Consider the following 14,948-nt stretch of genomic DNA (forward strand, 5'->3'; position numbering starts at 1 on the left):
CAGCCAACCACTTAACTATTGCGCCACCAGGGCTCCATTCATTACCAACCTAAACTTCAGAATTTCAGGTAAAAAATTAATAACCTAGTGCTGTATTGTTCCTGAACGTATGAAGTGTAAATGTAAATAATCTTGTTTGAGATCATCCTTTCCTGTTATTTGCCTCTTGGATATTACTGACCCTGGTATTGCCCTCAATGATCTTCTTTCTCTGTTTGCCTCCATGAAAGCAGCAAACTTTTTGGTCTTCTGACTCATTTAAATTCTGGAAAATTACTGAGACTCAAGAGAACTCTTTTTTTGTTTTAACTTTTTACTGTGACTTGAGTGCATGTTTAGAGATCATCAGTTTGACATTCAACAAATCATACACTTTGTTTCATCTCAATGGTTGCAATCCTCTCCATGTAACACAGTTATCCCACTTCCTCCCTTTGGTTCTTATTTCCACTTAACCCTCCTTCCCAACCCCTCTTAACTTTGTCCTCTTTTGATCTTGAATGATTGACCATTCCATAGTAGGTGGACCTTACTAGTGTTGTTCCCCTATTTACCCGTTTACTGCTTGGCTGGAAATTAGCTCACCAGGGTGAGTTAGGGAACTCTTTGTAAGTGCGTCATAATCTTTTTATATTTATCATATTAGAAACGAAAATAGACAAATTTAAAAGTACTGTTTTAAAAATAATGTTATGCTTACTATATGTGAACATAAATAACATTTTTGAAAAGTAACTATGCTTTCCAAATTAAACAAAAAAATATGAGATGTTTGATTTACTAGAAGACAGCTGGATTCTCAAACCTACTTCTGCTTTCAGTCTGTTGTGATATATTTGGTATCTGAAAAAAAAAAATCCCATCTCACACAAATAGTTGAAAAAGGAAGGAGTATATCAAAACCTTTTCAAACTATTGTGGATATTCTTCAACATGACTCCAAAACTCAACTTTATATAAGAAAGAAGTTGAGTGTTCTATTTTTCTCTGTTATATAAATGTATTGATGTTTTTGTCTACTTGAAATGGATCTTGTACCATGGCTTTTATGGCATCATGCCCTGGTCATGTGGAAAATCATTGTTTGGGTTATGTAGCTCTTTCCAGTGTTGACATGTCTCCTATGAGAAGGAAGGCTTCAAAAAGTTCATGGAAAAATTCTTTCGATTAAAAAACTCATCCATTAGTGTAACCACTAGCCCCAACTGAAAAGTCTTATAAGTGTTGTGAAATTATCAAGTGCATAATGGTAGATAAAAATTTTCCAGAATTCTGCCTTCAGATGAAAGCTTGAATTTTGTCATTGGCTACTGAGTCAAGTTCCTAGCAGTGACAGTCTCACTTTGTTAATTTTTGAGAAAATGATTGCCAAGTATCAAGTCTCAATAACCGTAGGCTGGCTGTCAGTCATCCTTTCAAATAAATTTGATGTTTTGTGGGGAAAAAACTTAATTTAGCTCATAGCTCATGTGCTCACACAAACGCAGTTCTTTCTTTGAAACAACCAGAATATTTGAGTGTGCAGCAAAAGGGATTTATGTGTTTTTCCTATCTTGCCCCACCAAATACTAAAAGTCATGTGCTCAAAGATCTTTTTTTCTGCATCCTCAAGGACTTATTAAAGTAAAACTGGCATATTTTATTTACTACAAGTACACAGTGGCAAACAATACAGTGAGAGTAGTTGGGTGTTACTGCCTTGATTTGTTTAAGGCCCCAACAACTTTACCAACCATTGCTTTTGCACTATCAGTGTAAATGTCAACATAATGAAAAAGGCAAATTGCATCTTAGTAATATTATGAAAGTAATTTAAAAGCATCTTAACTTTATGGAACTCTGGAAATAATTTTGACCTTGTGAACTCCCTGAGAAGATCCTCCAAAGAATCAACAGAGTACATTTTGAGTCGCTGCATTAAAGTTTGGCCTACATCAGGGTTTCCCAAAATAGCTAATCTTTAGAATGCTAGACCTACTTCATTTCAGAAAGGAGTTGAGTCAGTAAATCCATAGTAACAACTTCCCACATAGCCCCTTACCCTTTACCTAGTTCTTTCACATCTGTTATTGACGCCTCCTCACAACAGGCCCGTTGTCAAAGTTTGATATCCTCATTTGACAGAAAGAAAGACGGTTCTAAGAGATTAAATTATCTGCCCAGAGTTGTAAAGCAGAATACTGGGCCCAGGCTTAGAAGCCTAAGTCTCCTGACCATGTGTGCAGGAATCTTTCCCCAGAATTGTATAGCTTCTAAGGAGTTTGCTGGAGACTACTGTAGCTAGAGAAGAGTAGAGGGTAGAAGGATTATGGAAGTTGGGAACCATGGCTTGTGGTCTAAAGATTTGGAGAGCTGTTGATAAAGTGGTTGCTTGTTAGCGTTGTCTCATATAAGCCCTGTATTGATAGGACTTGTGAGCAGCTTTTGATGAACTCAGATTACGTAGCTCTGTACTTCGTTTCAGATTCATATTTGACATTATAGATGTTGTTTATGCCTATAAGAGGGTTTAAGAAGAGCTATGGTTTTAGTGGCCGTCTCCTTGTTCCCTCAAACTGAGATGGTCTATAGGTTTGTTTATAAATACAAGTAAAAATGTGTTGGATTACTTATGGACCTAGAGTTTGTTGTTTCAAGTAAAAATGTTTCAGTTCATATCTGTTACTCCTTTGTCACCACCTCAAATGTAATAAAAATCTTTTTTAAAAAGTAGTTCCACAAAAAATTCTTCTCTAGAAATATAAGCAATAACATATGTATATGTGTACTTACATAAATATAAAAATCTAAATCTATGCCCGCACATCCCACACTCATATTTTGTTCCACCTGCCACTTCACCAGGCTTTGATGAATTAACCTGCCACTGTGGCTCATCTGTGATCTACCCTCCAGTCCCCTGCGGTACTAGGCCCCCCGAGTGTACCCAAACCTGTGCCAGAATCCACGACTGTGATCATCCAGGTGAGTGCCATCTCCTTGCCCCCACCCCCTGCACTGTCCCTGAGGGTGTGGTGCAAAGCAAGACTGTTCGAGGCTCTCAGATCATGCTGCTGGGGCGGGGCCACCCCTGCTTCCCATGTTTGGGCTGCCTTTCATTGCTTCACACTCTGGGTCTCTAACAAACCCAAAAGGTTAAAAGATGCCCTAACAAGTAACTTGCTTATTTTGTTACAAAAGCAATCTATGTGGACTTCCAGAGCAAAATGGTGAATTATGCAGACACACTGAACAAACCCCTTGCAACAAAGGCATGGGAGACCAAGAGAAACAGATACAGATGGTGATCCTGGAACCCTGAGCTTCAGAGGGTAGAACAGAGAGGTAGACTGAGTGCTGACTGAAAGAGGAAGATGAACAGGAGCAGTGAGAAAAAAGAAAAACAGGTGGCTGTCAGTTGGTATGGAGTGGCATGTCCATCTTGAGCTATTTGAGAGCAGCTCTTGATACAGTGGCCTGTGTGACTGGAAGTTGGCAGCAAAGGTGGTGAGGTTCTCCCTTGTTCTATGCCCTCCTGGTAGCCAAGAGCATGACCAGTTCCAGTTCTTGCTGCTTGTACTACCTGAAATGGTATAAGAACTACTGAATAAGGAATTTAAAAGAGTGAAATTAAGATACCTATAACAGATTGAAGAAAAGATCTAGGAAAGCAAGTAGAACACACAAAACACTTCAAAAAACACTGTAAGAACAAACTGATAAAATAAATGAAAAATTGGAAACCATGTAAAAACAGCAGTTAGAAAGTCAGAAGATGAATACTAAAAGCAAAGAAGTAGAATTGAATCAATGGAAGCCCGAATTACTGAGCTTGAAGACAAATATCTCAATATTCATCAGCTAGAGGAACAATCAGGAAAAGAGAATATAAAAATCCAAAGAAAGACTAAGATTTATGTGGTACACTAATGAGGAATAACTTATGTGTGATTGAAATTCCAGAACTGGAAGAGACCAAAAAATGACAACAACAACATAGAACGAACTTCAAAAAGGATAGACAACAAGAAAATCAAGACATACTATAATCAGACTTTTTAAAACTAAAGATAATGAAAGAATCCTGAATGCAGCTCGGGAAAAACTAAGTTACCTACAAAGGAGAACTAATTAAGACTAAGCTCTGAATGTGGTGGAGCATACAGCAGGCAAAACGTCCTAGGTATTATCAAACATCTTAAAGCAATGAGTTGCTGGGCGTAGGGGCTCAGGCCCATAGTGTCAGGGAACACCATGGTCAATTGGTTTAACATAGTTCACAAAGACAGTGTTTTACATCCTACTTTGGTGAGTAGTATCTGGGATCTTAAAAGCTCGTGAGAGGCATTGTGAGTGGTAAGAACTGAGGAGGCTTGGAATCAATTAGTCCAATGGGCTAATGGGACATAAGAACACCAGTCCCACAACTCTGAGACCAGAAGAACTAGACAGTGCCCGGCTACCACTACTAACTGCTCTGAAAGTATCCCAGATACAGTAGGAGAAAAAGTAGAACAAAATTCAAAATTATTTCATTAAAAAACAAACAAAAACACTTGTTTACTAGGCAGAAAGAGATGAGGAACCTGAGACTATGGCCCTTGACCACCCTTCAGGTCTAGAAAGGAACTCACCCTCAGCCCAGTTTTCAGCCAAGCAGTAGATAGGTTTATAGGGGGGAGACAACAACACTCATAGTATGCTCACCATGGAATGGTCAATCATTCAAAAGCAAAAGGGCCACATTTCCCTGAGGACAAAATTGAGAAGAGATGGGAAGGTGGGTGGAGTGGAAATAGGAACCACAGGGAGGAAGCCGGAGAACTATTGTTACATGGGAGGTGATTGTAATCATTGAGATGAAACGGTATATGATTTGTTGAATATAAAGTTGATGATCTGGTTTATAAACCATCACTCAGTTCATAATAAAAATTTTAAGAAAACAGTGACACAACAAAAATAGTATTAACTTTAGAATGTTCATACATGACAAAAATCTAAGTTTTGACACTCGATTGTTTTACATATATATATAAATAAATATAGGAGAATGTATATTGCTTTATGACACTGAAATCTAGGAACAGAAATTGAAAACCTTTAAAATTTTATTAACTTCACAGTTTACACAGCAATACAGAAAAATTTATCCCTAGAAAATAAAATAAATTTCTGTTTGTTAATGCCAAAAAAAAAAAAAGACTGAGCTCTGATTTCTCTGCAGAAACCATGCAGGCAAGACAAGGAGATGACTATATAAAATTCTTAAAGAAAAAAATATACAACCAAGAATCATATGCCCAGCAAAATTGTGTGTCAAATATGACAGCAAAACTGGATAATTCCAAATAAGCAGAAATTAAAAGAATTTATAAAAACCAGATCAACTTACAAAAAATATTCAAAGTTCTTTGGACAGAGAACCAACAACAGCAGACAACCTGAGATTAGCATGCATGACAACATCACCCAGAACTTAACCCAGCTAAAGAAATACTCAAAGTAAAACAAACATACACTACTGAAATTAGGGAACCAGAAATACTAGTTTATAACAACAACAAAAAGACCATAAAGTAAAAAGGGAATAATGTAATTGCAGAACTTCCAAATATAGATTTAAGAAGAAAAAAAAAATTATAACCCAAATATTAGACCAAGCCTTTCTCTTAATCCTAGCCCAACCCTACCCCTAACTAATAGTAACCTTGTTGTTAAGTGCCTTTGAGTTGTTTCTGACTCATAGCAACCCTGTATAGGGTTTCCAGGTAGCCTCTGGTGGGTTTGAACCACTAACTTTGTGGTTTAAACTAACCTTGCAGTCCAGTGCTTCTCCTACAGTGCCAGTCTTAACCCCAACTTCTACCACCTGCAAGTGAAAAAAAAAAAAAGGCAGTCTGTATGTTATCAAAAAAGAAAGGTTTAAATTGAGTCATCAATTTTCCCTCATTTCAGGTATTACCAGTGTTTGCATGGCAGCATATACTTTTCAGGACCTTTTTCCATGTACAAATATATATGAGGTAGTTTCCAAAAGTTTATGGAAAAATGGAATGAAAAGGTAATAGAATTTCCACAAACATTTTGAAGCTCCCTCATATGTGTGCGTCTCTGTGATTGTGATATAATGAATTGTTTAATACGTGTCTTCTAGGGTTAGTCTTTGTAACTCCCACCAAACAATTCTCTTTCTGATGAGCACGAAAAGTTGGGAGAAATTACTGACAGGATGACTTGATTCAGCTGTGGATGTTAACAGTTAAAATTGTCATTGTGAAAACTTGGAACTTTAATGTGGATTTAAAATGGGCCATCTCAGAAGCAGGTTGGTGGGGAGGGGGGAATCTCACTTCCATCAAAGAGGAGTCAGGAGTGGAGCATGTCCTTTGGACCCCGAGATCTCTGTGCATTGAACCTCCTCAACCCCGGAGCAGAAAGCTGTAAAACCAGAGGAGTAGAAGCAGCAGAACCAAGAACCAGAGCACGAGACACAGTACTGGGCTTCCCAACTCATGGAGCAAGTAAAGCTTGAGTGACTTTGGGTGGGACGCTTGATTGTAGCATGGGATGCCTCCAGGCATTATAGCAGGGGGCTAGGTTTACTGACCCATGAAACTAGAGCCATGTACCTTCAGACTAAGGTTTATGGTGGAGTGGTGGTGTATCTGGTGGGCATTAATTGTTATTGTTATCGGGTGCCATCAAGTCAATACTGACCCATAACAACCCGATGCACAACAGAACAAAACACTGCTCAGTCCTTTATAAGCATAGGACATTTATAAGCAGCCTTAAAAGAGTTTTGTAATGTTGCTCAGGCAGACAGAGGCTTGCCTATGGGCCCAGCTGAAGAGAAGCTGTCCTGATTAAAAGAACTGTGCCCTGAGCATTTTCTGATCCTGTCTTGTGACCTGTTAACTTCCATAATAAACTCCTAACTGTTAGTCTGGTATTTGAATCCTGTGTGAACATTGCAACGAATTATCGAACCTAGCTGAATAGAGGGCTGTGGGAGAGATGGTTGGTTCCTTATGGTTTTTAGTAATAAGTGTGCTTTTTTTTTTTTTTTTCCAGAAGATAAAAGTGGTATCCTAATGAACTTTATTCAGAAGATAAAAGTGGTATCCTATTGAACTTAATGATTTTAACCAGCTTTTTTTCTTGCTAATATTGTATTTTTGGTATAAAGCCAGCTACTTTTACTTGTCTATAATCATTTTTCAAAAGTGTTCCCAGCTCTCCTGTATTGAAAAGCTCTGTGCCTGTGTCATAACATGTATGAAAAGCGATGTGGCTTTATGTAGCAAGTCTTCCTAAGTTTATCTCTCTGTTTCTGCAGTTTATCATTCTTGTCATAGTGAGGAGAAGTGCCCCCCTTGCACTTTCCTAACTCAGAAATGGTGCATGGGCAAACATGAGGTAAGGTTTCTCTCTCTTGCATTCACTGTAACTGTAAATTTAAGATTGAATTATATTCTGAGTTGTTAGTGCCATTATTTTTCAAAGAAAATTTATTCCAAAAAGAAAGAGTCTTATTACTGTCAATCTTTTCCCATTTAAAAAAAATTAAGTTACACATGACATACAATAAAATTTACCTTTTCTAATATACAGAAATGGGAGTTTTGACAAAGACATGCATACAGTCACGTAACCATCACCATTATCAAGATGTAGAATGGTCCTCCAGTGACCCCAGATATTCCTTTGGGTCCCTTTAAATCATTCTCTCCTCCACCTTCTGATAACCACTGATGTGTTGTCTGCCCCTAAAGCTTCTCTTTTCCCCAGAATGTCATAAATAAATCTTACAGTAGGTAGCATTTGAGTCTGTTCTGCCATCATATTTAATCTGGTTGTAACCAGTTCAGCCATGGGCCATGAGAATGACTATGTTCAGAGACAACTACTAGGTTAACCAGCTTGGGGACAGAAAAGAGCATCCCAAGGGTAAAGGTGGGCTCTCCACTAGCTGCCACTGTTTGGTACACTCTCAGCTGCTTCCCTTTCTGGGTTCACCCACACCTCTGCTTTGCCAGTACTCTAAGGACTTTGCCCTCATGTTTCACCTTGGAGTTATATATGGCCCTGTCTCTGACAGACACTCTAAAACACTGAAATACTTTTTTAAATGTATATTCATTGTAGACAATTGAGAAATAGTTCTGCTAGCCATAAAAAATTACCCTTAACATTCTGATATGTAGACTACGGTAGTGATGGTGGTTCTGTGCCGTGGAGACGGTTCCAACTCATAGTGACCCTGTATAGGGTGTCTGAGGCTGGAAATCTTGACTGGAGCAGAAAGCCTCATCATCCTCCAGTGGAACTGCTGACCTTGAGATGAGCAGTCTGACTCATAACCACCATGCTATCAGAGCTCCTTACATAGACTACTCTTGTTGTTGTAAATGTCATCTAGTCGGTTCTGACCAATAGCAATCCTGTATAGGGTTTCTGAGGAGTAGCTGGTGAGCTTGAACCGCCAGCCTTGTGGATCAAACTGACTGCAGTCCAGCGCGTTAACCCACAGTGTCACATGTATAGACGGCTAGATGTGTTACATACACACACTTTCCCTCATTCTAATTAGATTGTTGTATAACCTGTTCTTTGCACTTCATAACATATTGACCAACATTTTTCAAAACTCTTGACAGCATGGTTTATTATTGTTTTGTTATCTTGATAAACATATTTTTCTCCACTTGTTTCCTGTGGGTTGTTCTTAAGTCATACTCATTGATATTTGTTCATCCTTTATGAACTTCCCAAGAGTTTACTTATTCTAAGACATCTGTGTATCATCTTGGTGTTGAGGGTTTATTTAGTCTTCACTCCATATATATGTGTTGAGTACCTCCTATTTGCTAGGTACCAGACCAAAGGCTAGGTAGTCCTAATGAGCAAGGCCAACATGGTTCCTGCCCTCATGGATCTTATACTCTAGGACAGGAGGCAGAATGTAAATCGGCAGTTAGCAGTCCAGTAGTATGGGAAGTACAGAGTGCTGTGAGGGAGAGGGAAGGGCCCTTAACCAGGGCAGGTGTCCTGAAGGAAGTCACATCATAAAGGATAATGAGAAGATAATGTACAAAGTGGATGACAGAAGGCACATATACGCAGAAACTATCCTCACCACCCTGGTAACTGAGTTGGTACATATTTCATGATTGATTGGTTTGTTTTACGACATTTCTGATTCTGAGGTGATTAGAAGCACACCCTAGGCTTTGGAAGCCTCATCAAGGGTAGAAGCTGAGCCACTGGAACAGGTTTCTCCCTCATGTTGAGGGTTCATGAAATAATTTGAGTGAAAATGAAAGTTACCTTTGATTTCACAAGACTAAAATCCAGGCATCTTTTCCCTGAGGACATCTGCAAAGGGAGTCCCTGGAATTAGAGGTGATTTCTCAAAGAGAAAGAAAAAGAGGTCTCAGTGTGGGGGGAGGTGTCCATGACTTGTTAGCTTTTATTTTTTTAATCATTTGGGTAGATGGCCGGCTGCTTGAACAACAATCTGTGTAGGTTATGAGTTAGGAGATGAGACTTAGGAGAGTTGAGTATTTCATTACATAAAACAGCCTTGTCAGCAGTCCCAGAACCCTGGGCTCAGAGTTCCCCCTCTTTGTTTGAATGGTTTCTCTGTGAACTCAATGCCTCAGTAGTCTGGAACATTGTCAGGTCCGCCCAGTTAGTCATAGCATTTTTAAGCATGCTCTAGTTCTCGGGCTTCCTGTGTATGTTGCCCACATCAGAAAATTTATGCCCCACAGCACACTTGGTTGCTATTACAAATCCTTTTTGGATCATAACAAGCTGTATTAATCAAAGGCAGGTGTGGGGGGTTTGTTTTTTCAAGGTAACATTCTTAACTTGGAAATGTTAATTTTTTTTCCAGATAAAATTAACTCAATTATAGCAAAATATACAGTTGTTGTCATTTATTTATTTATCTGTCTAATCTGTCTATTGATCAGAAATAATTAAAAAGGAAGGTAAACTTCACCCTAAATCCCACAGAAATGAGAATCTGGCTACTTCTATCTTCCCTAGTTACGGAGCAACATCCCCTGTCACCTGGCTGATATCTCCTGTGGACTGCCCTGCAATGTGATGCTGCCGTGTGGGATGCACAAGTGTCAAAGACTCTGTCACAAAGGAGGATGCGTTGTGGACGAGGCCTGCAAGCAGCCCTGCACCACCCCCCGAGCTGACTGTGGCCACCCATGTATGGCACCCTGCCACCCCAGCTCTTCCTGCCCCGTCACTGCTTGTAAAGCCAAAGTGAGTATTCCTGGCACTGGACGGGTCACTGACTGTGGTCTGTGACTACCAGTGAGTCCAGGATTGCCTGCAGAGTCTTGGGCATGTGTCTCACTCAGGGATCATGGGTTACAAGGAACTTCGAATTAAGCTACCAAATGGTGGTGTAAATTCCACAACTTTCTATCTGCTTGGTGTGGCCCTGGCCTTTTAGTTCAGTAAGAACCTACTGCCAGCTAACCACAGTCTCTGTCTGCCGTGAATCAAATTCTCAAGAGAGACTGTGATTGCTCGCTTCATATCTGCTACTATCTTTTGAGAGACATCGTACTAGGTGTTGGGATTATACCAGTAAAGCAGAGCCAAGGAAAATCTCATAGAACAGATGCTCACCAAGTCATTATTAGGTAATTATGCCTGTGTAAGAATCATAGAGGAGGAGTAGGAGATGAGAAAAGAGCATGTAAATGGGGTTTAACCTGGTCTGAGGGATCAAACAAGGCCTCACTGAGGATGTGAAAGAGGAGGACATGAAAGCAGATGACCAGGCCTTGGCTAGCCCTGGGTCAAGTATCCCTCTTAGTTTTGTTGTTGGTTCCAACTCATAGCAACCCTGTGCACAACAGCGGAATACTAGCTGGTCCTCCACCATCTTCACAGTTGTTGTTACGCTTGAACCCACTGCTGTTGCCACTGTGCCATTCTCTCTTTTAAGCATCTTCAGATGAGGGCTGGATGTGAGGGGCGTTGATCCCACACAGTCATATAGTAAAAGCTCCCTTTTAGACCTTCCTCTTCAACAGGGATTAAGCATCAAGATAGTGCCCAGTCAGGGGCACTGTGGAATGAGACTTCCCTCTGACATGTCAACTCCCTCGTTTGTCAGTGTGTGTGTGTGTGTGTGTGTGTGTGGTGTGTGTGTAGCTGCTCCAGCCCGCCCAGGAGGGTGAGCACTCACTGTTTCTTTGTTTTCTGCCTTGGGCATTTGTTTTCCTTGTGCTCCAAGTCTCTATATTACTATTTCAGATAGAGCTGCAGTGTGAATGTGGGCGAAGAAAAGAGATAGTGGTTTGCTCCGAAGCATCCAATACTTATCAAAGGTTAGTATTAGCAATTGGGGGATCCCAGATAATGAATATACAGTTTAAGATCCTGTGCCTTTTCTAAAGCTTGGAAATTTTTTAAATAAACTTTTTAAAAATTATTTTTTCCAGTTGAAAGAAAAAGTACTGCTTCACGATCCTTTTCTTTCCTAACTTTCATTTGTAAAATAGCTTTAATTTCTTTCTCTTCCCTCTTTTCTCCTTCCTCCCCATTTTCTTCCTATTTTCCTTCTCCCCCCACTTTTGTTCTCACTCTTCCATGAGATAGGAGGGAACATGTCCTGAAGTTGAGTGAATTTGCTTTAACACTCTAAAGCTCCTCAGAGGCACAGCCTGGTCTAAATCCTGTCTTCCTCTCCTGATGGGGGAGATTCTCACTGTTCTGTGAGGTACAGTGACTTTGCAGCCTCCTGAAATTCTTGGAAGCTGTGTGATCATACTTAGATCTGAGTATACAGGTGGGTGGTAGTGGTTGGATGAGTGTGTGAATCTCCAGTTAGATATGGAGATGCACCATAGGAGTATGCCAGCATCAATTGGCTGGGACTGGGAACATGCAGGCATTGACCTAGACTGAACAGTAGATTTCTAGTCACTGCCTGTGTAGCTGCTTAGAATCTAATTGAGGAGATGTGACATAAATATGTGTATAGTCTATAATAGACAGACTTCCATGATTTCAGAAGTTGCTGTTCAGTAGGTTTGCTTGAAATAGGTCTTCTGTATCCCTTATATGGGGCGGTTCTTGTAAAACTGCAATGCGCACCACCCCCCTTTTTTTTTTTTAATTGTCGTAAGTATATATACGAAGGAGCTCTGGTAGCATAGTGTTTACAAATCGGGCTGTGAACCACAAGGTCAGTAGTACGAAACTATCAGCTGTTCCACAGGAGAAAGATGAGGCTTTCTGCTCCCGTAAAGATTTACAGCCTCAAACCCTGTATAGGCTCGCTATGAGTCGGAACCGACTCCATGGCACATAACCACCACCAAGTATATATGTGAGGGGGCTTTAGAAAGTTCCTGGAAAACTTCATTCTCTTTTCATTCCATTTTTTCTTTTATAACCTTTTGAAATTCCTTTGTATATAATAAAGCATTTACCATTTCAACATTTTTCACATGTATAATTCATTGATAGTATTGTATTCATTTTGTTGTATAACCATTATCACTGCATGTTTCCAAATTTTTCCTTCACCTTCGACAGAAGCTCAGTGCCCACTAAGCAGTGACTCCCTCTTTGCCTCTCTCTTCCACCCGTGGTAACCACTAATAAAATTTGTCTCTATGTATTTGCCTGCTCTAGATAGTTCATATAAGTGGAATCGTACAAGGTCTGTCCATTTGCAACTGGCTTATTCCACTCAGCATGATGTTTTCAAGGTTCATCTATGTTGTTGCATATATCAGGACTTTATTTCTCTTTGTGGTCAAGTAAATGAATCCATTGTATGTATGTACCACTTTTTGTCTATTCATCCATCTGTTGTGGACATTTAGGTTGATTCTATCCTTAGGCTACTGTGAACAGTGCTGCAATGAATATTAATGTACAAGTATTTGTTTATGCTCCTGCTTTCAGTTCTTTGGGGTATAGACCTAAGAGTGAAATTTCTGGATTGTAATTCTATTTTTAGTTTTTGAGGAGCCACAAAACTATTTTCGATAAGAACTATACTATTTTACAGTCTAGCAATGAGTGAGAGCTCCACTTTTTCCACACCAGCTCCCTTTAATTTTATATTTCAGAATAGCTGCCATTTCCATGGCTTCTAAAATAACAGATATGCAGCTTGGAGATTCAGTGGAAATCAGCAAGTTAATCACCAAGAAGGAAATTCACCAAGCCAGGTAGTTTTTCAGTGTATATATCTCTCTTCTTTCTCTTGTTAGACTTACTATCTGGAGTACAGGGAACATTCATTTACTTCAGTCCCCCATAGTCAAACTTTGCACACACAGTAGTGTTCAACATACACCTGATGTTACGAGGCCACACCCACTCCAATTCCAACAAGTACCACACCGCAACAGCTCAGACCAGAGGAGAGAGGGGGAAAGAGGGTGTCACTATTTAGGGGCAACTAAGCTTCAGTTAAAGGTGATGGAACAATTTGGAAACAGATCATGGTAATGATTACACAACAGGATGAATGCAGTTCATGTCCCTGAACTGTACGCATGGAGAATATTGATACTGTAAATGTTTTGTTGTTATAAACACACATGCTTAACCACACTTTTTTAAAAAAAAAACAAAACAAAGGGGACTTTTGCAGCCTCACTCCAGACAGTAGCCAGAGGAAGCATAGGTATACCCAGCCCAGTCTTCAGGAGAACAGAGAGCAGAGTGTTGGGTCTATCTAGACAGGTGGGCTGTCAGAGGGGGGCTCCTGGAGAGCATTCGGAGGGCTGAGCAGGCAGGAACATTCTGAGACCATCCAAGAACTTCTAGACATCTTGGAAACTTGGCCTAAGGAGCAAGCTTTTGGCAATAATTGGCTGTGTTTCCTGGTAAACTCCCTAAGGCTTTTTTTTACTGCATGTACCTTGGGAAGCCTGTGCCCTGACTTTATCTATTTCCTTTTGCTTTCAAGGCTGGAATGTGATGAAGAGTGTTCTGCCTTGGAAAGGAAAAAGTAAGTACTTTCAATGGCTTATTAACAACATTTAACTTCAGCTCTATGAAATTAATGGAAGGAAGCAACCCTGCAGGCATTCACTCTCCAATAACAGCATGTTCTGTTATTGGAGAGTACAAGAGATGTAGTCATCTAGAAGTGTCTAAGGATAAATTACTTGAGTGATTCCAGCATATTCCAGAGACATGAGCTTATGTACTTCTGAACTTGGTGGCAACATCATCTGCCACAACATACTTACTCAGTGACTGGCACACTTTCTGATTCCAACAACGATAAGAGATCTAAAATAGTATTTTAATGAACTTTTGTACTGAAATATAGAAGGTCTGAAAATGTACAGATTAATGAATGATTGCAAAGAAGATACAATGATGATTTTTGACCAGCATTATGGTCAAGAACAAGAATGTTACCATTACTCCGGGACCCTCTCATATACTCTCTTCCACAAGATATAGCCTGTATCTTTACTTCTAACACTTGATTACCTTTTCCTATTTTTGAGCTCTGTATGAATGATAAAATCATACAGTTTGTAATATTTGTAACTGGTATCTCTTCCTACATTTGTGACATTCATTCCTGTTGTGGCAAATTGTCATAGTTTATTCATTTTCATTGCTGCATATTTTACTGTATTAATCTAGCATAATTTATCCATTGTACCGTTAATAGATATTTGGTTTATTGTTGTTGTTATTGTTAAGTGCTGTTGAGTTGATTCTTACTCATAGCAACATGCATGGATAGAGTTTCCAATAAGCCGCTGATGGGTTTCAGCCATCGACCTTGTGGTTACCAATGCTTACCCTGCAGTGCCACACCAGGACTCCATATGTGTTATTAGTATTGGGCTGTTGCAAATAATGCAGTTGAGAACATTCCTACCTTTATTTTATTTATTTATTTTTTTAATAAATGTTTATTGTGAATTATGTGATAGTTTACA

General features: G+C 39.6%; 1 protein-coding gene across 1 annotated transcript in view; it reads left to right on the forward strand.

The window, feature by feature from the left end:
- The window catches only part of NFX1 (nuclear transcription factor, X-box binding 1), a 77,854-nt gene that overhangs the window by 50,328 nt on the left and 12,578 nt on the right, over positions 1 to 14,948 (forward strand). Inside the window, exons 14-19 of the mRNA XM_006863032.1 lie at positions 2,845 to 2,964; positions 7,322 to 7,401; positions 10,039 to 10,269; positions 11,275 to 11,348; positions 13,104 to 13,205; positions 13,952 to 13,993. Coding sequence (XP_006863094.1) covers positions 2,845 to 2,964; positions 7,322 to 7,401; positions 10,039 to 10,269; positions 11,275 to 11,348; positions 13,104 to 13,205; positions 13,952 to 13,993 — 649 coding nt within the window. The remainder of the gene's footprint in view (positions 1 to 2,844; positions 2,965 to 7,321; positions 7,402 to 10,038; positions 10,270 to 11,274; positions 11,349 to 13,103; positions 13,206 to 13,951; positions 13,994 to 14,948) is intronic.

This window comes from Chrysochloris asiatica, unplaced genomic scaffold (genome assembly GCF_000296735.1).
Source record: "Chrysochloris asiatica unplaced genomic scaffold, ChrAsi1.0 scaffold00053, whole genome shotgun sequence".
Lineage (NCBI taxonomy): Eukaryota > Metazoa > Chordata > Mammalia > Afrosoricida > Chrysochloridae > Chrysochloris > Chrysochloris asiatica.